The following is a 22,825-nucleotide window of genomic DNA, read 5'->3' on the forward strand; positions in this document are numbered from 1 at the left end:
ACATGAGCACCAGTGTGATGGCACAGATTTCAAAGTATTTTTCTATATTTGGGCCATTGTGTGGCGATAAGTTTTCCAAATTTGCCAAATAGTCTCCCGCTTCTCTAGCATGGAATGTAGGAACGAGTACGGTGGACAATGATTATCCTTTTTTGTCTACAGAGCACTATCATGCATCAGCATTTTATGCGTAAAACTATTGCGTTGATCATACAGTCGCAAAGCCAGCATGGCCACACAATTCACTTTAGCCTCATGTATGCCTCACGGTATCAAAAATGGCGCAATGGCAACGATGTCCCAGCCATGTCAATACATTAATTTGTTCAGTTTTGTTTTAGATCCATATGCAACAATGCATTATGGTGGTGTCAAATGATGCAATGTCTGGCTCATACTGCACATGTATGCATAGATACAGGTATCAAGTACATTATGTTCTTCTAATAAGCGTAAAAATGTCACAGTTTCTGCTCCCATGCTGGTTTATACATGGGCCTTCAAGGTGATGTAGATACAGTCGAACCCAGATATATGGAACTTGAAGAGGATCTTGAAATAGTTTGATATGCGTATTGATAATTCCAAATATAGTATATGCTGAACTATGGCATTGATGCGGGCTAGTTGGTACATTTCAATAAATTATGCTTATCTGAAGCTTACGTAGAAACAATGCAGATCTCAGACAATCTCCCGAGAACATGAAAAGAGGAAATTTACCGATCCCATGCCCAGAGCCACTCAGTGAAAAGAGCGAGTGCTGTACAGTTCTTGTGGTTCACTTGTATCGGACTGGGATGCCTCTTGCATTCTTGAAGCAGTGCGGTGATCCTCTTTCCGAGAACGAATGGCCGCAGGTAGCATGCTTCATTGCACGAGAATTAGTTCTTTCATCTATTAGCGCGCTTCTCTGCATTCCACAGCTATAATGCGGTGAAGCTTACTAAAGCAAAGCCGGCATTATGGAGCACAAATAAGACCCTTGTTGCACGAGCCATTTCCAGACATGCAACCCTATTTTGAGACATGCACATTGCTCCATGACACGTATTGCCTTTCATATTCAATGCCTTGATGGCATCTGCCATAACAGTGCCGTTGCATCAACATGAATTTTTCCGATGATACGACGAGTGATCACAGTGTCATTAGGAAAAGCCAGCTAGCAGGGTTGCACTGTGACACAGCATTCAATATATATCGAATGCGACAACAAACAGGAGTTTAATATACATGCAGTACCGTGCTATAATATTGCATGTGATTTCCAAGGAGATGTCAAAACTGTACAATATAGACAATAATTTGATACAGCTCAGACCACTTGTAACATAACTGCTTATAGTGCAGGACTACACATAATGTGTTTTTTTCTGGTTCCCGTTTACCTTTCCGTGGAATTCAGCATACACGCAGACCGCTTATAGTGCAGCCACACGAACAAAATACCAGTTATAATGTGGTTGCCAGAAAATCCTGCAGAAAAGAGAGGCAGCGAGCGCACTTGTCTATGAGGTGGCCCGGCCGAGGGGAGGGAGACGAGGGCGATGTGGAGGAGGAGGAAAAGAGGCAGAGTGAGCGAACGAACAAGGGACAGGGTAAGAAAGAACGAAAAAAAAAAAACCACGGCAGCAGCATGCAGGCTCAGTGGGCATGCAGGGGTTGCCTAGGCGACAGAGAAGCCTTTTGCTCGTGCCGCTTATCAGTGGCACATGCTCGACACCGAATGCGTGCGCATTGGCACTCTTTGGCTTTTCAGTTTGTGTGTGGAAAGTAAATATAGTCGCCGACTAATTTTTCCAGACACAGACAGGGTCTTGAAAATGTCTGAATTATCGGGCAAGCCAGAAAAACGAACTATGGTAAAATCAATTTGTTTTTAATCAATTTTTCTGCAACTCCAGCACCGCAGAAAACTAGTTCAATGTTGCGAATACTTTCAGATTCACCAGTCGTGATGCGCATTGTTGTAAAGTGCAGATATGACGCATGCGACCTTGACTCCGTGATGCTGTCAGCTTAAACTATGTTCGGCAAATTCACCAGTTTGGAACTTTGTCCACATGCGAACGTTTGCTGTTCATGCCAGTACACAGACATAAAAAAATTTGCTATATGAGTTTGCTTTAGTTGCCAGCTTATAGCCTATGAACTCTGCCTCATGTGGACTGCTGTCCGTTCAGCCTGTGCACATGATCTCAGCCCAGATCTCCGCATATTTGTCTACGGGTACGAATATACGTAATGGGCGAGCTTCCAGCGACGGCATGCTGCCCGACATTTCTGTTGGCTAAGCCTAACCAGCGCCGTGCTGTTGGGATCCGGCGGCCAAAGTTCCGGTTTGGTACAGAGTCTACGAAATGCTTTGCAGTGGCTGCATAGCACTTATAAAACAGAGAAACCATCTCGCCAAGAAAAGCCAGGGCACATTCCGATTGTATGCTTTGGTTCCCGGACACGTACAGCTGCTTTGTCTACATGTTTTTCATGCAAAGCCTTTTGTGCAAAGCCTTTAAAACATGTTGTTTTGGTTACAGTGCGGTACTGCTTATAGTGTGGAAATTACGACTCCGGTGACTTACATTATTATAAGCAGCCTAAGCTGCCTATCCAGGCTTGGCTGTATTCTGTAAATAAGTAAAGAAATAAATACAATAAAGACTCGTTAATTCGGAAAATCAGATAATTTGGACTTGTCCTCTGGTCTTGGCGGGCGAATGTATTGTTTATTGGAATCAAACTTTTGTTAATTCAGATTATTTGGCCGCACACTGGTTACTTCGGACAACCATCGGAGCTCGGCGAGCGCAGGGCGCCGCAAGTGTGCAACGCTAATCAGCAAAAGGGGCATTAGCATCGAACCGAAACGAAGGATCAAAATCCACATTGCCAGAGTCATCAGCAGAAATTGTGCGTGAATGACAGGAATGCCAGAAACACTTTGCGCCTGCCTTTATAGCTTTTGCATTCATCACTGTGTTGGCTGCCTGCTTTCAGAATGTCATGCTCGCCGTCCATGATCGTGTCAATGGCGGTCGCGGTTTCGTACGGAATAGTTGCAGCAAACAGTAGTTTCGTTTTGACTCAGTATGCGCATGTTGGTCGTGTACCTTCAGAACTTCATGGTCGTCATGTATGACGGTGGCAACGGTTTGGCCCACAGCAGTTACAGCAAACAGTAGTTTAATTTTGACTCAGTGCAATGGTTGTGCATGCGATGTCACAGACATGGGAGATGCTGTCAAGTGTGAAGAGCACCAGCTACATCACCATGGATGAACGATCTGTTGGCAAGCAGCTCACAGGTGAAAAAAATGATCAGGATGTGTGCGCGATAGTGAAAAACGTGTCTCGGATGGAGATTCGCTCCGCGGCCGCACCACAAAGGAAGCCGCGAGGCCTTCACTGCTGTGAGCACTAATCAGTCATGAGATGACAAAAATTGCAGCTTCTGAACTGCTTTTTCATAATATAGAAATGCGATTTGCCGATTGGATTAAGGAAATAAAAGAGTGTCGACATAGTAAGACTTTGTTTGTTGTTTTCTTGATAACCTCGATAATTCAACATTTGGTTAATTCAAACATGTTTTTCCGTCCCGTGAAATTAAAAAAGAAAGTTTTACTGCGTATGTGCAACCTGAACGCTGCAGTCCTGTTCCTAAAACCACAAACAAGCTAGGCGAGCAGCAAAACAAAAGGAATTCGTATACAAAGCTTGGCATGGGTTCAAAATGGCGAAGCCTTTAGCAAATAAACAATTTCCACGCGCCTGTTCACACTCAAAAGTACAATGACAGTACGTCTGCACGGCAATAAAGAACTCCTTTCAAGGTTCACTAAAGCCAAATCATGATACCCCAGTAAACTGTGCAACAGTGCAATCCTTCCATGAAAGGCCTGCAAGATTTCGTTTAAACTAGAAGAAACAAATTCAGCAGCATATCATGCACTATAAGCTTTCTGATGTGCAAAGGCAGAGCCTACTTCAAACAAGATCAGAAAAAATTGAAATTAAATTATGGGGCTTTACATGCCAAAACTACAATTTGATTATGAGGCATGCCGTAGTGTGAGACTCTGGAAAATTTCAGCCACCTGAGGTTCTTTAACATGCACCTAAATCTAAGTACACAAGTGTTTTTGTATTTCACCCCCATCGAAGCGCGGTTGCCGTGGCCGGGATTCAATCCCATGGCCTCATGCTTGGCAGCCCAATACCACAGCAAGATCAGAAGCTTTGAATTAATTAGTCAAAGACACGAGGGCTTTTTTTTTTCTTCCTTCACATGCTCACCGTTAGTCCGTTTGGAATGTGATGTCTCGGCAGTGTTTTGCTGTGAAGGCTTTACACCCGGGCCCACGTTTTGTAATGTTCTCTCGTCTTGCATTGTTGCTTCAAGTGATGAGAGCTCTTTTTTGACAGTGATGAAGACTGCAGAAAAGAAAGAGAGCGAGATACCCTCACACACTGAACATGCTATTAAAAGAGCATCTATTTGGTGCTTTCTACATGTTGCCTGCCTTTATAGTTACACATCAAAGAAGTCATTTGAAACAGCGAACACTGCAATTTTTTTTTAAGCAAAGCTTTCTTTGCCCTTCCTTTCCCTTCTCCTTATGCTCACACATGAGGGGAGAAAAATGGCTGTAGAGGGCTCATCTATAAGGTCCCTGGCTTTGTCGTCTGCATATCACAGTGGCTCTTCTTTCACAGAGAAAAAAGCTGCAAAAGCAGCTGTTTGGACAGATTGTGAAGCCTTAAACATAGCATTTTTTTTTCTGAACTTGGCAGTCTTTTTATAACAACATTGGCTAAAGTGGGAAAGGGGTGCTATTTTATTATAAGAAAGAACAGACATTGGACATCCACTACAAACAACTTGACTTTCGTTACCTGGCATTTGACACAAACTTCTGAGACACTACCACTTATGACAAAAAAAAACACACACACACACACGTCAAGGTGACAAATTCAAAAGCTATACTAAATCAACAAGAAGTTGCTAGTAGCAAATGAGGTTGCAACACCTGTTTTCTTGCAGTGGGCTGTAGGATATCTGTTCTGAAGCTCCTCTGCACTGCGGCTGCCAGCAGCATTTCTTGAGCTTTCTAGCTGCAGGTTTTTGCCTTGGGTTCCTACACAATCATCAAAAAAGGGGTTTTCACCCTTTGACGATGAATATACTCAGTTTTATACATTATAATTAAATTCTGGGCCTTTACATACCAAAACCACAATCTACTTATAAGGCACACTAAAGTAGGAGACCTTAATTTTGACCACCCAGAGTTCTTTAACACACATCCAGTGCACGGCACACAATCAATTTTGCATTTTGCCTCCATCAGAATGTGCCAATGGCTGAAACTAAACATGCTACTTTGTACTCCTAAAGCAATGCCAAAGCCACTGAAATACTATGGTAAGGTATGGGAAGTAAATACTATGGTAAGTATAAATACCATGGTACGGTAAGTGTTTTATACATAGCAGGCAACGCTACGAAGGCTAGACAGACTTGTCTCATGCTTGCATTCTTGGTCGAGAAATGGTGCAGCACATATGAATGAAAGATAAATGTATGCATCATGTAATTCAATGTAACATTAAGTCATATACTTCCATGTTGCAAAATAAGATGCAACTATTACATGGAAGGCATCACATATCTGTAGCTGTTTACCGCCGAACAAGCAGTGTGGCATGCTCCTGCAACCAGTAGCAACAGTGCACGGTTATGCTCGTGGCCAAGACATTGCATGCAGCATACTAGAAGCACAAAGGTGTACTGAAAAAAAAATTAATTCTGGGATATTACATGGCAAAACCACATTACATTTGTGAGGTATGCCATAGTAGGAGACTGTTAATTTTGGTTGACTGGGGTTCTTTAATGTGCACCTATATCAATGCAGATAGGCATTTTTGCATTTTGCCTCCATCAAAACGTGGCCACTGCAGCTGGGAATCAAACCTGTGACCTCATGCTTATCAGTGTAACTACGTAGTCTCCAAGCCACCGCAGTGGGTACAATGGCATACGAATTACACGTGAAGTCCACATGTTGTTGTAACACAAAATATGTCGAATCTCAATAATTTGGGCCCGAAAACTTGTTCCAATTAAATGAAGTTCAAATTAAAGGAAGCTCATTGAACGGAGGGCTTGCATGCGGCACTGCAGTAGGTGGGGCATGCGCACTGAACATATGAATGACGGGTTCCAAAGTGTGGCTTCACGGCACCACAAGTGTGGCTTCATGGCAGCGCAGCTTGTGCTGCCGTGAAGCCACACTGCTAGGCAAAATTTTCGCTGCTGTGAAGTCGCACCGTACGGTATAATTTGCATATGACCCACACCTTGACTTTACTGCTAAACTTTAAAAATTCTTGGTGCAGGTTATACGCCCCAAAACACAATACTTGCATCAAAGTTTGCAAGCAGCATCCCGTGCGAAGTCGCACTGCTGAGTCCGAAGCACCGCAGCAAAAGTTGGCGTGCTGCTGAGAGCACATTATGTTCGCGGGCACAGTATGTTCGAATTAACCGTCGCAAACGCTTATGCATTCGAATAACCGGGCGTTTTTGCTCATTCAAATACACACAGTTTCGACAGGATCACAGCAGCAGTTGAAATAAATCGGAGGTTCAAATTAAGCACGTTTGAATCAATGAGATTCCACAGTACTTATTCCGCAGAAAGCATCACTTAATAAAGTTCACTACGAAATGTGCTGAGTGAGCCTTCGATGACCACACCACTTTTGCAGTATCCACAGTGTTGGTTGCTAAAGAGTATAAAAGAGTACTGAAGTAAAGTGGACAGCAAACAAGAGAAGCCTCAGCTAAGGGGAAGTATTCTGTAAGAGTACACGTAGTGGATGTGTCCATTTCATTTGCTGCTTAAGTTCTGACTGGCTGAGCTGCGCGTCCACAGCAGCCAGATGCCACAGCCAATCAGAACTTCCACAGCAGACGAAATGGTCATGTCTACTACTACAGAGTATCTCCCCGGGACCAACAATACGACAAGGAAACTTCTCTTCATCAAGGCTTCCCTTCTCTTGTTTGTCCGATTCAAGTTTCAGCTCTCTTGCGGCTGTTGCATCATGCTTGGACAATTACCTTCTTGCAAGACAAGCAATTTTACAAAGTGCAAACAAACTTCAGTGACATCAGTCATGCCTCCTCAGTCACAACAAGTGGCCAGTCTCACCAAGGACAGCATGCACGAGCATGCACAAGCGACAGAAAAAGGCAAGAAGAAACCATTTCAAAAGCAACTTATACAAAACTTGGTCCATGAAAAATATAGTTGACAATTACTATGATGCTGTGGATATGCATGATGCACACACCGAAACAAAAGCACACAGACATCTCGTTTCAGTGATTACCAAGTTGACAAGGAGTCCTCTGCACAGCCAAACACCTTGATGTAAAGGTATTAGTGAAATGCTACAGTTGAGCAAGTGTACAATGGACCTGCTTGCACCCTGCCCCGAAAAAACTATATTCACTGCATGTCATGAAACACATAGTCCATCAACACAAGTCAATGTAGGGACCACCTCCAGCCCACCGCAGGCACAGGTTGAGCAGTCTCCATTCCCTAAAAAGAAAGGAGACATTTTAATACAAAGACACAATATAGTCTTTATGAACATTGTAGTCACAAAGCCTCAAAATAGTAGAGCAATTGTTCAGCCCTCTGTACAACCAACCCGGGGCTGCATTTTCTATAACAATCCATTTATTCTTTATTCTTTTTGCCTTTCTCCAGTGTGCCAGCCATTGCATTAATACCACCATGCCGGTGTCATCACTGGAATTGGCCACTCAGTGTGATGCTTGATTAGAAGTTACAATAAAAAATTACGTCAAACTTTACAAAATACTGGGTCTGATTAACAGCAAATGAAGCTGGCCAATATCTTGGCTGAGACTTTTTGTGTAGGATGTGAAGTTTGCAAATCATGTAATGCAGATCTTGCAAGCTTTATTTTTGTCCACCTGGCTACTCATACGACCAATAAACTTCATAGTTCGAGAATGATGCTAAATCAAAGCAACTGAAAGATTAAGGGGGTGGGTAAGATGCCTCAGATTGGCGTCACTTCAGAATGACAGATCATGCCTGTCTTTACAGAGGTGACCAAGTCATCATTGGCTGGGGAGAAGGCGGTGGCAGAAGCAAGCCTTCTACAGGAAAACTGATATTCATTGCCAGCACTTGAAAGGACAAAGCACAATCAGAGGTAGCAAAGCTCTTGGTAAGATAGACAGGCATGTGCAGATTTAAAATGATATAAAATAACAACCTTTACAATGCCCAGTTGCCATTAACCCCATCCCATCAGAAATGGGCAAGAGAAAAGCGAACTGTTTTTGTAAAATGTTTGGAAACACTACACACCATGGGATAAGTGTTAATAGCAGCGAGTGATCTGCATGAAAAAAGCACAAGAAAATAATCAGTATCCCAAAGGTGTGTGTCTATCCTAAATGACAATTTGTCTGCAAGGAGCTCCAACTTATACGTTGATGCCCTAACAGGTGTTGAAATCATCCAGCAAACGCAGCACTTCACAAAACTGGACCACTGGCCACAGGTGAATACCAGCAGAGGAGTCAACAGTGCAGGTTGTAGGATGCGCAGGAGGCTTGGCATATTCATCCAGACCCAGCTCGGCCATGTAATGTTCCTCACACCCTGCAATGTTCCTAGTACAGTGTTCCGCCAGCATTTGGATCATCACAGCCACATCACGGCATCATGGTCTTGCACTGCTTCCTTCCCATTATTTTTGTTTGCATTAACTCCTTTACCCTATTGTCCAGCTGCTATTTCCAAGTAATGTGTCATTCCACAAGGGCAGTAAAGACTAAGTAGCATGAATGATCGCTTGATTTATTAATCGGGGCAATACAATACAATATTCTGGAGCAATACATGCGCTGGCAGAGTCTGTAGTGGTGAGCTCTGCATTAAAGAAGTACTGAGGTATATTTTCCAAGTTCTAGGAACTCCACAACATTGTGGCACGGAAAGGCATGAGAATTACAATGGCTCACAAAGCCAATGCTGAAATGCCCCAAATTCTAATATTTCTGCTTCAGTATTGCCCTGCAGTAGCTAACATTACCATATTTGGTGTATGGTGGAGTATCAGCATTATTGTACTAGAAATTAATCATTTTTACACACACACTTCTGGACCATGTTATACTAAGGTCAAAAAGTGCAGTCTGTTTATAACAGGGTTACTTATGCTAAATATCTGACAGTAACCATATCTCACAGTATAGGATGATTTTAGACACTCAAAGTGCATAATGTGGAAGACAGCTATCATCAAATCTTTTTATTGTTATATATGGTGTTGTGAAAGGTGAATTGTGCTTAAAATGTGAAGGAAGCCTTATTCCTTGGGTGAGAGCACATTTAAAAGCCTGGACAATGTGCAGAATCTTTTGCAATCCTGTGGATCTTTTAACAATATTTACCGGATTATCTATACAGCCAGTGTGCCTCAAGCCAGATAATAACAATTGGAGTCGTCACCAGCACCCATTATTTCTCCTGGAAACAACTGACATAACTGCACCACGCCTTTGCAGCAGTCATGGTTCAGTGTGCACAAGTGTGACATCTAGAATGCAGACACAACATGTTTGCTAGTTTTCTTTTTTTTTTAATGGATAACTCACTCACTACGACATAAGGCATCAATTCTTTAGGTGTAATAACAAATGTAATCACAAAATTTTAACAAGATCAAATTCAAAATGTGCGTCAACTGCAGCACAACTTCGTATGCTCAAAAGCGGGACTACCCATTATGCCCCGGAAATAAGAGGTGGCGGTAGCATGGCATGCCGCTGTTTGGCATACCTGCCTCCCTAATTTAATAAGCGCAACATTCGGTACTTTCAATGCCAAAATGACAGGCAGATACAAACATCACTTCTGACGCAACACATATTGAAATAACATTCTGCTGGCTAGAAATGACTAGCATGCCCAGCCTACTTTCTCAAAAGAGGCTCCTAAGTTGAGTAAAAGTGTCATAAATAGCTAGCACACTCCATTTGGAACCTAGTCATAGCTACAGCCCCATTACACTTATCGAGGTCTCATAGGAAGTCATTATAGATGAAGCTAATTGCTCCAGGCTACAATTTGCTGTAGCAGATCTAATAAAACTGCAACTGTAGTGCAGGCTTAATGTATGCTCAAACTCCATCACTGAACATCACAGTCCATTTTAAGGAGGCAGAGAAACTAGTAAGGCTGAACCACAAACAAAACATGTTCAACACATTTTTGGTGCAGGCACAGGCCAACGTGGACACACGGCAAATTTTCTTAATTTCTATAAATTGCAAGATTTGGCATAATTTTGAGAATGGCAGAACCAGGACTTGCCACCCAACACATCACACTTAAAGCCTAAGACTGTTCTGTAAACATGCATTAACAATAAACCCTCCTTTAGACATTAGAAAAGCTTATTGTTATTATTATTACCATTTGAGTTTACCAAGACATTTTCTCTTCGTTGGCAAATGGCTTGTGAGGTAATTTGCGCAGTTACTTGCTTGTTGCCTTGATTAGGAGACCATCCTCTGTGCTATTTTCTGGTCTTTTGTTAGGCAAAACACATCCAGTATTGGTTATAGTTATCTGGAAACTGTGAACGGTGAACGGAGCTGTGGTGCCAAGCAAATGCACATCACACTGTTCCTGATGGTGTAGCAGCGACACCATCTTGCGCTGGACAACACCTGCCAACACCCAAAATGAATGAAAAAACTTGTTTGTTATAACTCATGCTCTAAATGTCATACTTTTCCGCCTGTCACCTCAACACATGATGGCTGCAAAAGCCAACAAAACGAAATCATAAGTGAGCTCTCAGTCTAAAAGGGCCACCCTTACAAAGTGTCTATCTATTAAAGCTGCGCTAAATCCCCTGGCAACCTCTGGCCAAGACTAAAGAGTCAACAAAACATCTTAAAAATCTGGAAGGAGGCCTTTAAAGGTTACCTGCAACAAAATATCACTCTGGTTTAATTGCTTACAAATGAGTAGCACCTCCAATTGAGGCAACATTGGCAAAGCTACAGGACTGTTGTTGTCTATCTTTCTAATTAGCAGCCTTAAGGTGGCACCTAAGCAGACACCTGGTGCACCTGGTGGTTATTGAACATGACTCCAATCCCAGCATGCTGCCTCAGAGATCTTTCAGAGTACTGCTCTGGGTCAGGCATCTCTCCTTGCGAGCAGTAACAGTGCCTCTTTAATATTGATTTCTCTTCTGTATCGGTATCAGAAAAACCCATTTCTGAAAGCTTTTAGTGATTCCTTGATTTACGATTCGAACATAAAATTTTGCAGAGAAGCTGCTCTGTATCTGTACTAACTGAAGCTAGGCGTTTTATAGCATCTGAGACTTCTTGCAGTTGACTTTTAGAGGCCAATTACAAAACAAATTTGTTATAAATGAGTAGTGTATACCACAACGGAACTCATGGCAATGCCACGGTGTGGTGCCTCACTTCTGGAGAGCCCCCCCTGGCAGCATTTTTTTAAATTTTGGTATCAAAAATGGCTATTTTTGTGAGCTTTTCATAACGCTTCTGCTCGTATATCAAATTATGCATGAAGGCTCCTCCATATCTACAGTAACTGAGCTTTCTGAGTGGCTCAATATTTTATTTCAGTTGGCCATCAGGGCACAATGAATGAAGATGATGGGTAAATGATAAAACATTTTTGCAGTTTATGTAATTGAAGGTACTGTTCACCTATAATGCAGAAGGAGTGCATCAAGAAAATGACACTTGCAGTGAAGCCATCAAATAAGAGAAACTGAGTGATGTACAACTCAGCAAAATTCTCAAGCATACATCAATGTTAACTTTAGAATTGAAATGATAATAAACAACTTACTGGTTAAAAAGTAACAAAATTGCTATTCTTTTAGACTCTGCTTATGCTGCTTGTCAATAACACAGAACTTCCTGGTGCAAGTAATCAGTCCCAACTCTGTAGGCAATCCAGCATGTCAAGCTCCAGGAGCTATAAGAGACTATGGCATAGAAGATTGTTACCCAAATTTGGACAAATGCTTTACCTTGCGCACCAAACACATAACAAGCTATGTGTTACGCTATTATTATGACATTTCGCAGGACATCTGCAGGAATAGATTCATGGAAAGGTATTGTAGTCACTCAAGCGTGTCCTCAGTTTTGAAGAAGAGGTGCCAGAGGGCACGACAACAGGCACTTCGAAGGTACGACAACAGATCACAGTCACACCCAAGCAGCACATTCACTACACTCGGGCATGATCCGATTTGTGCTCACGCAGTTCCTTCCTAGTGTCAAATGTCTTGGGACACAGATGGCACTGAAAGAGGCATCTAGGAATGTCAAGCATCCACTCTTTCTTGCGGCCCTTGAGATGACGCTTGGGGCGCACCGTCGGCGCTTCCACGCACGAACACACCACAGGACAGACGGGGCACTTGTAGTCGGACGATTGGTCACAGTGACTTCTCATGTGGACTGCCAAAGGGCTTTGCTCGCTAAACGTAGTAGGGCACAGACTACTCTTGGGCAAGTGGCATGACTGGCCTTCAGCGCAGAGGTGTGCCTGCAGCGACTCCGTTGAAGGAAACTTAGCCTGACACTGGTGGCAGCTGCACTCAATATTCCAGGCTGTGGAGCTGTCAATGCTGAACTCATCGCTTAGTGTTCCAGTAACAGCATGCTGTTCCATTGGAACAGGCTCGATGGACTCTCCACTGCAACTTCCAGATGCTATATGCTGCACCTCGGGGAGGACCACACCTTGCTCGACTACCCCTAGCCTGGTTTCGAGCAGAAACTCTTCATGAGATGCATCCGAGATCTCTGCAGCAGGCACCATGTTCTGGCAGAGGTAATGACTTTGCAAGTGAAGCTGCAGCTCTTCCAGTGAACAAATGCGTTCTGGACAGAGGTGGCACATGTAGATATAACCCTGGTCACTCGTTTCCATTTGCCATGCATCCGTAATGTGTTCTTGTTTTGCTGACCTGAGGGCGGTGGTTGCTGGAAAAGTTTAACAGCTGAGTCAAGAAACCTCACTGGCACATTCAATTTTGGTGGAAGACATGTCATGGTCACAGATTCCAAGCAAAAGTTCAGCAATATCATTTAGAACTCGGTAGTTCAGTTAAAGCCACGAGTGTCTGCAAAGTCTGTGAAAGCCACGGGGCTTCCTGCCGAGAAGAAGAGAAAAAAAGATAGCACCATCTCGCCACATAATGCATGCTTGCAAAGTAGATAACCAGTCATAGCGTGTAATCTCCATGGCCACAAGGCCATCTCTGAGCCAAGTAACCCATACATAAGCGTAGGCTTGTGTGAATATCCAGTATTTACAAATATCTGATTTAATATTATGCTATCCAGTATTCGCTGCCGTTGGAATTTTAGTATTTGTAACTATCGACATATTCAAAATAAGCAAACATAACCTGCACAATTGAAAATTTTAGTTTCAGTGAGCTAGTCACACTGCCATTGACATAGCTTGTAGCTGAGACAAGCCCAAGAAAAATGTATTACCTGTTTGATTAATCTAACACCTGCTTGATTAATCCAACAGCTTCACGTCTAGGCAAATTTTTTTTGCTGAATCAATGCATGACAGTGACTAAAATTTGAGACCCTCTATAGTGTCTCATCCGATTTTTTGGACATTATATGCATGCAAAATGTGTAGAAAATTTGGTTTCACAGATAACTAGAAGCAGTGATGTGATAGCTGGCAAGTATAACACGCAATAAGCCTTATACTGTTTTGTGTGGTGTTTGTTTCTGCGAACATTTGCAGGTGCGACCGAGCAATATCCTTGCGAGAAGTAAATAAGCGTAAGTGACATTCGTTCGTGGAAGTTCAGCCTCCAGGTAGTGAACTAGAAAGACTTGGCTTTTCTTCCACATCTTAAATATTCGAACTTCGCCACTGGTCTCTACAGAAATGACTCCTCAGCTGCAATGCATCCAGGAATCTCCTAGGTAAGGCAAAGGTGCTGACACGCAGTGGGTCCCCTCGAAGCAGCCCCTGAATACCAGCAATACAGTGTGTCTGTTCAATTCACATGTTTTTAGGCCAATACTCCTGCACGAGTTCAGGCTGGCACATTTTCGTCGCCAGCCTCAAATCTCTGGGGCAACCTCACAGAGGTTCGCTGCAGTTCTCACTTCAAAATAATGAATTGCAAGCTTTAACTTCCTGGGGCCACATATTGGGCTATGAGAAACACCTGTAGTGGAGGACTACAAATCAATTTTGACCACCCACAGTTCTTTAATGTGCATGAGAAGCCTGATAGATGCATTTCAGTATAAAACGCTTTCGCAGCTCTTTGTCGTGAACAATTCCACCGATTCAGCTTGACAGCATGGACATGGCCGGTGGGTCACACTAGAGCACTGCACGGGCCTGGGATTTCGGGTCAGCCCGGGCCTGGGCCGGGCTTGGCCATCCGAAGCATTCTTCGGTGGGCCTGGGATGGCCCCGGGCTTGAAGACGCAGGCCCTGGCTTGGCTCGGGCTTGAAGCCACGGGCCCAGGCTGGACTCGGGCCCGCTTATCAAAGGGCCGAAGGCGTGCCTTTAAGCACACGTGGACGTTATGCATTACATGGTCCAAGGCATTCTGTGCCAAGTTGAAGCGACATGGGCAAAGAGCTGGCTCTTAGCATACTTTAGCGAAGAAAATAGAAAAACAGAAGTTCTTTTTTTTTTCTTTTTCGCAAAAACTAGCGTTGTTTTCGTGTATGAAGAAATAAATCATCCAAAACCCGCTTTTTAAACAAGTGGGATCATTCCCCACATGTGGCAAGTTGTTTTTTCATACACTTTCATTTCCATTAATTTATCTTTTCTTCATTTCATTTATTAAACACAAGTAATTTCCCCTATGTTGTCAGTGTTTGTTGGCTTCTTATGAGATGACTAATAAAAATTGGGCCCCTTGGTAAACCCCTTTCTTCTCGTTTATAGCAGAAGTTAGTATGCCATGGTAGCCAAACCTCAACTTGTTTATTGCATCATTTTCTATTGTTATAACAGCTTCCATGAGGTGGAAGTTGAAGTGCCGTGGGCTCAATGTGTTGATGGTACTGTTTCTGTGGTTACAATGTCTTCCAAGTTGCTATCGTGATGATTAAGTGATTATTAGAGTGGCTGTACTATGTAATGTCTAAGTTTTTTAGCGGTACCCATGATATCACACGAACATAAACTACACATTACATTAATGACTAATAATCGTAGTGATGCATATTTACGTCACATCCATTGCAAGATGCACACAATATCACTGCACTGTGATAACGCTATCAGTTCCACCTAACAAGTTTTCTCAGGCATGTTGCAGGGGACACCTCTAAGTGTTGAAGTCTACGCAAAACCAAATCACAAGCTAATTGATTGCTCGCAAAGTAATAAGCCCTCACATTTCTTTTTATCTCATGCTCACCATTAGGCTGTCCAGGCTGTGATACTTTCACATCAGGGTCATTGTCACTTGTTTCAAATGACGGAGGCTCTCGCTTCACAGTGATCAAGACTGGGGAAAAGAAAGGGGACAGATGTAGACTCCCATAGTCAAAAAGCTATTCAACTTTATGGACGAGTGTTACCTACAGGCAACACACCAGAAAAAATTTTTTTCTAGGTGAGTTTCAGTATTGAGTACAAAGTTCCTGCCTAAATGTCTTCAGCCAACACTAAATGACAAGCAGCAAGTGCCATTTGTTGGTTTAGAGCAGGGACTCGAGACATAGAAGAAGAAGCTTGACACGCAACTCGCTTGCTTTTGAAAACCTGGTCAGAGGAGACACCGATCGATGCAAGACTTTCTGCTGCAGTGGTATCACTCACATAACGTAAAGCAAATGCCATGTATACCTAAGGTTTCCATGCACTGAGAGCTGTATGTACACATTCAAAATAAATCTTTAGATGTCTTGGGTGAAGTCCACTACCAATTTTCTACCTGACATTGCCACCCTAGTGCTCAAAAACTTTTTGCTAAATATTTTTTGTTTTCCTCATTTATGCTGCCTTTCAGTACATTTCGTCCATTTAATTGGAAAATAATTTTTTTCTTTTTGAAATATTTATGTCTTGTTCTTAAGAGGAAGTGTTAGCTTGGGGGCTCCGATCTAAATACATGTAAAAGGAGAATTCGTTTTTCTCGGCAACCACAGCATCAAACAGGACGAGGTTTGTCGCATTTAAAAGAAAAAGTAAGATCTAGTGACTGTTGGTTTCCAATTTTTGGTTTAGGTCGTCACTTTTTTATTAAAAATTGACTAAAATCGAAAATTTTCAGGAAACGGAACTATCAAGTTTATGACTCTAACTCGGCAACGAAAAATGATAATACAATTCTGTGAATTCCATCTAATAGTACAGTTAAAGCAGACAAAATTCATATGTTATACATGAATTTCAAAAACTTAGTAATGTAGAAATACAGCTTTTGCAGAACCCTTGTAAACAACGTAATGAATTCACATAAGATATAAAATGACGTATCGAATTTGTCCGCTTTCAATGGTCTAATGGATGCCGTTTACAGAACTGCAGTATCTGTTCTTGATGCAGATATGAATCTGTAAACTTCTTGCTTCTATTTTTTTTCAAACTTTCGGATTTTTGAAACTTGTTCTAACAAAATTAAGGCCCTAAATCGAAATTCCAATTTCAACAGTCACTAGAATTTAACTTTCTCTCTTAAATGCATCAAATATCATTAAAATCAGCCCAGGGGTTATATCAGAAAAATGTTTTTGTGTTTTACATGTATTTGAATAGGCCACGTCGGAGTTGGGTCCGAGCTAAAGCCTCCTCTTAAAGGGTTAACGAAGAATTTATGCATGGTCTTCTGCCAGCATATTCACATGTCTAAGAAGACATATGGGAACACTGTGCAATGCAAGCTTTTTTTTCTTTAATTTTCCCACTGGTGACAGACATGGCGGCCTCCAACAGCAAGCAGTCTTAAACTGTCAATGTAGCATTTATCTTTCATGTGGTAACTCCCTATTACTTTCAGCTGTATTGATGCCCATGTTGGCCCACTGGTTAAGTCAACCTGCTTCTGACTATGATGTCACGACTTTAATTCCCAGTCACAGAGGCTGCATTCTGATAGTGACAGAATGCAAAAATGCTCATTACTTAGATTTAGGTGCACCCCCAACAGTCCAAAGTAACCTGGGCCCTGAATTATGACATCCCTTATAAGCCGCTCTGTGGCTTCAGAATAGTAAAAAGCACAACTTTGATTTGTGCACTAAACTCCATAACTTCCTTTCTTGTAAGTAACAAGCATACAGCTAGCACTTGGGAAGTACTAGTAGAATGCCAGCAAACTTGAAAGTAGAAAAAATCGAGAAGCAGACATAGACAAAATCGAGAAGCAGATATTAAGCGACAGGAAGGTGGATGGTCCAGTCACCTACCTTCCTGTCGCTTTGTTTGTCTGCTTCTCGATTTTTTCTACTTGGAAGTTTGCTGGCATTCTCCTAGTATAACCATGCACCAACTAGCCCAACAAGCCACTCTCTTGGGAAGTATTGCCTGAGAAGGCGGTCTATTTTGCTGAGATCAGTAGACAAGGAGCAAGTTTTATTCGAACTGCTGCAGTAGAAGTTCTCAGAAGCCATCATCATTCAAATTGCTTTGTGACTGCATGCATGTGTCAATGCTTTTTCTGGAGCGTTTACTGGCCAGAAATGATCAAAAAATAAAAAAAATTAATACAGTTTTTTAATTGGGGTAGCTTGATTGCAGCCCCACAGGAGTGATTCAGCAAAGACGAGCCCAGCTTATCTTCGGAAAAAGCGATACAAACAGTGTAGACGAGCTCAGCCCTTTTACAGTAGGGAGATGGTTGAGAAGACTGACATGGCTCAAGGTCCAGAAATGGCTGTGGATTACACCTTGAGCGGCCTTACTGTGAAACCAGAGCAAGAGCTAGCCATTGGCCCAGCAAACATGCCAATTTCTTTGGAGTCATTGTGAAATGTAAATTTAAGCACGTTGTGTCTAGATATTGAAAGTTGTAATCATTAAAGCAAGCTTTCCCTGAAGGCTTTGTCGATTTGTTTCTGTGTTCTTGAAATTTTTGCTATCGTTACCCATGTTGTAAATATAATGAGCATGAGAGCCTATGCTCTGCAGTTGTTTGGCACATTTGAAAGCTTGTTACATTTAATGATTTATGGCCCCCGTCTCACTGTCTGCACGGCCATTGGCGAAAGGAGGGCATCAAACACTGATTCCCATCACCTGGCAGCTGCGAATTTCCGAGTCACCACAGAGTGCATCACAAATGTGCATAAGAGCCTAATTTCAACAACATGAGTGAAAAGAACTTGACATTGATGAAGAAGGCTACAGTACCTATTTGCTCAGCGTGAACTTCAGGGTCTCTGCTTGGAAGAATCTCTGGACTGAACCTGCCAGCAGTATTTCTTGGGCTTTCTAGTGGCACCTGTATGTCCTGGGGTCCTACATAGTTGTCAGGAAATGCTATCACCACTGATGAATTAATATAATACACTTCATACATAACAGGCAATCCTACAAAGGCTAGAGTCATTTGCTCAAAATTGCAACCAAGAAACAGTGTGTCACATATCAAAGAAACATAAAGCTATGTGTCAGTGTCATTTGATCTAACATCAAAGTCCATACTTTTAAGTCGCAAGATATTGCATAGTTATTACGCTAAAGGCATCACACATCTGAATCTACTGGCCACCGAACCATAGTAGCTCATGGCCAACCTGAGCTAAAATAATCTGCCACAAGACTGCCAAACAAACAAAAAAATAAAAAGACTCAGTTTCAAGCTTACCATAACAAGCTGTATGCACTAAACATTGGTAGATCTACCAGATATACACAGAATGGAGAAACAAAGTCGCAGCTTGACGTATTGACTAAGAACCCTAAACATGCAAACAAATAATGACCCAAAAGGCAAAAACAAAAATAAAAATAAAATGTAAAAAGAAAATAAGTCTGGAACCATAATTTGTATCTTTCTTGGTCGTTTATTATCCTCTCTTCCACTATGAGGCCATTCTCAATAGAAACAGCACATTCTAACATGTGAAGGCAAGTGACAAAAGGAAAAGATATCTGCCTCAAAAACAGTTGATGCAAATACTACAAAACAGGGCTTTAGGAACAAATTCAGGCAGGACAGAGTGAGAAACGCACAAAAAAAGTGAGACACAACAGACACAAGCTGACTTTGGCAGTTTTCCTGTGTATTTTTCTCAGTCCTGCCTAAATTTTCACCATAATATTATGCTCCATAATACCTGTAACCAACTATATACCATCTTACTTGCTTATTTGATACACAACTTTGCCCATGAGTAATATATCTGATACTTACAAGATTCAAATATCAAAACAAGAACACATGCACACATTTTCCTTCAGTGATTCTGTCACAGATGAGCCCATAAAGAGTCCTCTGTAGCAACTAAAAATACAAGTATAAGAAAAATACTGATGGACCACCGCAGTTCAGAAACTGTGCAGTTTCGCCTCTTTACAACAAAGCCACATTTGGCATTAAAAATAACTTAATTCTTTCTGATATTCACTATAAACATGTGTTTGTCACACTGTAATACAGGGGAGACAATTTTTCATTTGCTTTGTTACATCAAATAATTCATTATAACTAACAACTGTTATATTTGATATTTCTTTATATCCATGTTCGTTGAGGTTTGACTGTACAAGGCACAATGGGGTGCTGGCTCTCAGTAAGCTTCGCAAGGGATATTTTCACTGCGTTTCATCCGTCACTGTACAGTCCAGCAGCAGACACAAGTGATGAGCACCTCCGACCCTCTGGAAGTACACAATGGACAGAGGGCAGGATACCTTGGAGAGAAAGAAGAAATTGTAAAGTAGAGGCACGCAACTAGACTTTAAAGCTATTGCGGCCCTATTCATTGATCTGTGCAACACACTTGGTGGCATTTTGGTTGAGATTAAGGCATCGATACAGACAGGTCATGCAATGCATGTTTGAGTGACATGTTAGAGTGACACTGACATTACATGGTGGTCTGTTAGAGCGACAGAATGAGTGCAAAGGGGAAGGGCCTGATGGATTAGGTAGTGGGATTAGAAAGTGTGCAGGCATAGGATGTACACAGCCGGAGTGTAATGGAGACTGAGTGTAACTGGAGAGACGGAGTGTAACGGAGATTACTGAGAAAGGACTTTATCCTGCAATTAAAGAGGTACTGACAGAAAATTTGTCGTGTCAGTATTGCTTTATTAGATACGCCTCAGCCCAGTAATTGTGCTGTGGAGCCTCAATTCCCCGAGAACACAACAAATAATTATGTTGTCTTTTATTGCGCCTAGTTCAAAATGCACTAAACTGCAGCACGGCTTTAAACAAGACAAAGGAGAACCATCACAGCATCGAAACCTGCTGCAGCGTCTTGTGGTACGAGATACCACTGACGCGCACATGCACACACATTTAGATCATGCAGCCCAAAGCCAGCTTCATTCAACATTCGACAGGAATGTTGTGTGGGTTGTTGTGGGTTTCAAATAGAAGCGAACAAGTGAAAGGGCCAATTCAGCAACTTTTTGACTAATCAGTGTATGGCCTTCAACCATAACACGGAGCTGACTGGCCAGCTCTTAAGTTGTTTGTGATATGATGTGACTGCTACACCCACTTCTGGCAGCCTGCCAGCTTTCCTTTCTTATGGCTTAAGCTACACAGCTCTTGGGACACACTTTCAGAAGATGGTATAAAAGGTGCTGTGATTTATTATTTGTGACGCTCTAAAAAAACCTAGGCTTTAATACTATAGTAATATAGTTGACAACTGCCTAAAAAAGGAAAGAAAAAATAACAGACACAACATTTTCATGTTAGTAATCGTTTAACACAAGTAAGGCGATGATGGTGGTGATGACTGTACATTTTCCCCCTGTCTACATGGTAAAGCAGCTGCTTTCTCGACTACTGTAAGCAACTGAAGGCGCTGCACTTTCTAAAGGCACTTTCTAACACGTGCGTCTATTAGTCCAGGCACATTTCAGCAGTTCTGAGGCAGCTGCTGCTACCCAGGGAGACTTAAATATGCAGCCATTTCCATTTGTACAGGCAAAACCTGCCAGTGCTGCCATTGCTAAGGTTACGATGCCTTGTGGTGAGATCATGCAGGTTTTATCATTCTAGCAGAGAACCTGCAGCACGGACTACAATTGTTCCAGTGTCTTTTTTAATAACCTCTCTATAAATAGGAAGAAAAATTATGGGCCAATCTATTTAGACTTAGTTTAAACTGCTCACCTAGTGCATAAAAGAATTTCCATCGAGTCAAATGCCTCTGCAACAAAATGATGTGTATAACGAAGGATTACTTATGTTGCGGCCAAATTCCTATTTTTCGTATGTATTGTGAAAGCCTCAACAACGAGGACCACTAAAACAAGTGTGCCTGTAAAATGAAGAAATTTAGAATGGCGCTGCCAGTGCCCTCTGTAGAAGCCACTAAAGCTTCACTCGGCGCTAACACGAATGGCAGTGCAAGCAATGCACCTGATGAGCGTGCAATGTCAGTGAGTGTTAGTGACTGCCCTGTTCCAGGAATCACATAACTTGTCCACAGCTTGTTTTAACACAGCAGTGGGTGCGACGGCTGATGAATACATCACTGTTGATGACGACATGATGATGTAATTGTAACTGATCACCAACGACGTCTTCAAATTCATATATGGTGGAAAGGACACTAATGCCAAGAAAAGGCACCAGTGGTGAAAAGCCTGTTAAAGAACCAAGAATTTTGATGGCAAGGGAGGCGGTAGCAGCATTCAATGATCTGCAGCTTTACCTTGCGCAGCTATGAAGTTTCGCCATGGAACGTGCCCTGAATCTCAGTGCCATTAGGTCGGTTGCAGTTGCAAATTCGGTCAGATGAAGCATGCACACACAAAAAAAATTCACCGACTACTACGATACCGTTTAATGTTAACTTTGAGCGCAGCTGCTTAGATGTTCAAAATTTGTGATATATTGTGGCAAACAATTTGATTCTGAACAGGGTCCTCTTGATGGCAGCGCTGAGCCTCTGTTCGGGCAGCTCGTTTAGCAGAAGTGGCACACGGAGCGTTTCCACTGGTTGCATCACTCATTGTTCAGGAAGAATGCGTGAGCATGGAAACACATGGCATGTGTGGAGTGCATTCTCTAGTAGTGGTTGCACTGGCGAAAAGCACATGCACAGAGGATCGAAAACAAACGCCAGCGCTTTGTTTCCACAGCACTTGCCGCACTCCTGGTTGCCGCCATTGAGCATGTCTCGTATGGCACTCCGCTTACCTCCTTGACCTTTTGCTATGCTCTCCTCTTCCACTTACTGCTGCACCCTCCTCCTCAGTTTTCCTCCTCGCACTCTCTTTGCTATTTCCGTATTTCATCCGCTGCTGCGCTTTGTGCTTGGCTCTTTCATCCTTCGCTGCACTCATTCGCTCAGTTACGAGGGACACCGAGGGACGCCGATGCTCAATGCAGGAGCAGGCGCTTAAGAGCAGTGCTCTAAAGAGTGACTTATTTCCCTAAGCCTGTCTCAAATTCATGTTAAATGAACATTTTCCCTTGCTGGACATGCTTAGAAAGCTCTATTGTTAGCAATGCAGTGAGCAATCTTTAAACCGAAATGAGTTGAAAATCATCAGC

The 22,825-nt window shown here is 42.4% G+C and overlaps 3 protein-coding genes across 9 annotated transcripts in view; all 3 read right to left on the reverse strand.

The window, feature by feature from the left end:
- LOC135904990 (zinc finger and SCAN domain-containing protein 2-like) overlaps positions 1-5,180 on the reverse strand; it is a 40,210-nt gene extending 35,030 nt beyond the window's left edge. The window contains exons 1-2 of the mRNA XM_065435985.1: positions 5,037-5,180; positions 4,300-4,437 (exon numbers count right to left, since the gene is read on the reverse strand). Of these exons, the coding sequence (XP_065292057.1) occupies positions 4,300-4,393 (94 nt within the window). The 5' untranslated portion in view covers positions 4,394-4,437; positions 5,037-5,180. The remainder of the gene's footprint in view (positions 1-4,299; positions 4,438-5,036) is intronic.
- Positions 5,181-9,425: 4,245 nt separating this feature from the next.
- Positions 9,426-22,825, reverse strand: part of LOC135904986 (zinc finger protein 90-like) — a 95,090-nt gene continuing 81,690 nt past the window's right edge. For all 7 annotated transcript variants that reach the window (XR_011515366.1, XR_011515367.1, XR_011515365.1 and 4 more), the window contains 3 exons: positions 18,490-18,597; positions 15,554-15,643; positions 9,426-13,114 (listed from right to left, as the gene is read on the reverse strand). The gene's annotated coding sequence lies outside the window, so the exon portion shown is untranslated. The remainder of the gene's footprint in view (positions 13,115-15,553; positions 15,644-18,489; positions 18,598-22,825) is intronic.
- Positions 12,354-22,445, reverse strand: LOC139046725 (protein snail-like). Its single transcript, XM_070521041.1, has 3 exons — positions 22,418-22,445; positions 15,554-15,643; positions 12,354-13,114 (listed from the first exon to the last, which is right to left on the reverse strand). The coding sequence occupies exons 1-3, from the start codon at positions 22,443-22,445 to the stop codon at positions 12,354-12,356; spliced, it is 879 nt and encodes a 292-aa protein (XP_070377142.1).

This window comes from Dermacentor albipictus, chromosome 6 (assembly GCF_038994185.2).
Source record: "Dermacentor albipictus isolate Rhodes 1998 colony chromosome 6, USDA_Dalb.pri_finalv2, whole genome shotgun sequence".
Lineage (NCBI taxonomy): Eukaryota > Metazoa > Arthropoda > Arachnida > Ixodida > Ixodidae > Dermacentor > Dermacentor albipictus.

Excerpts from the sequence above, each read along its gene's own strand:
- LOC139046725 (XM_070521041.1), bottom strand. The coding sequence starts at position 22,445 with ATGCTCAATGGCGGCAACCAGGAGTGCG. Across the intron at positions 15,644-22,417 it reads TGGCGGCAACCAGGAGTGCG|TCTTGATCACTGTGAAGCGA; the intron begins GCAAGTGCTGTG and ends TCTTTTCCCCAG. Across the intron at positions 13,115-15,553 it reads ACAGCCTGGACAGCCTAATG|CAACCACCGCCCTCAGGTCA; the intron begins GTGAGCATGAGA and ends AAACTTTTCCAG.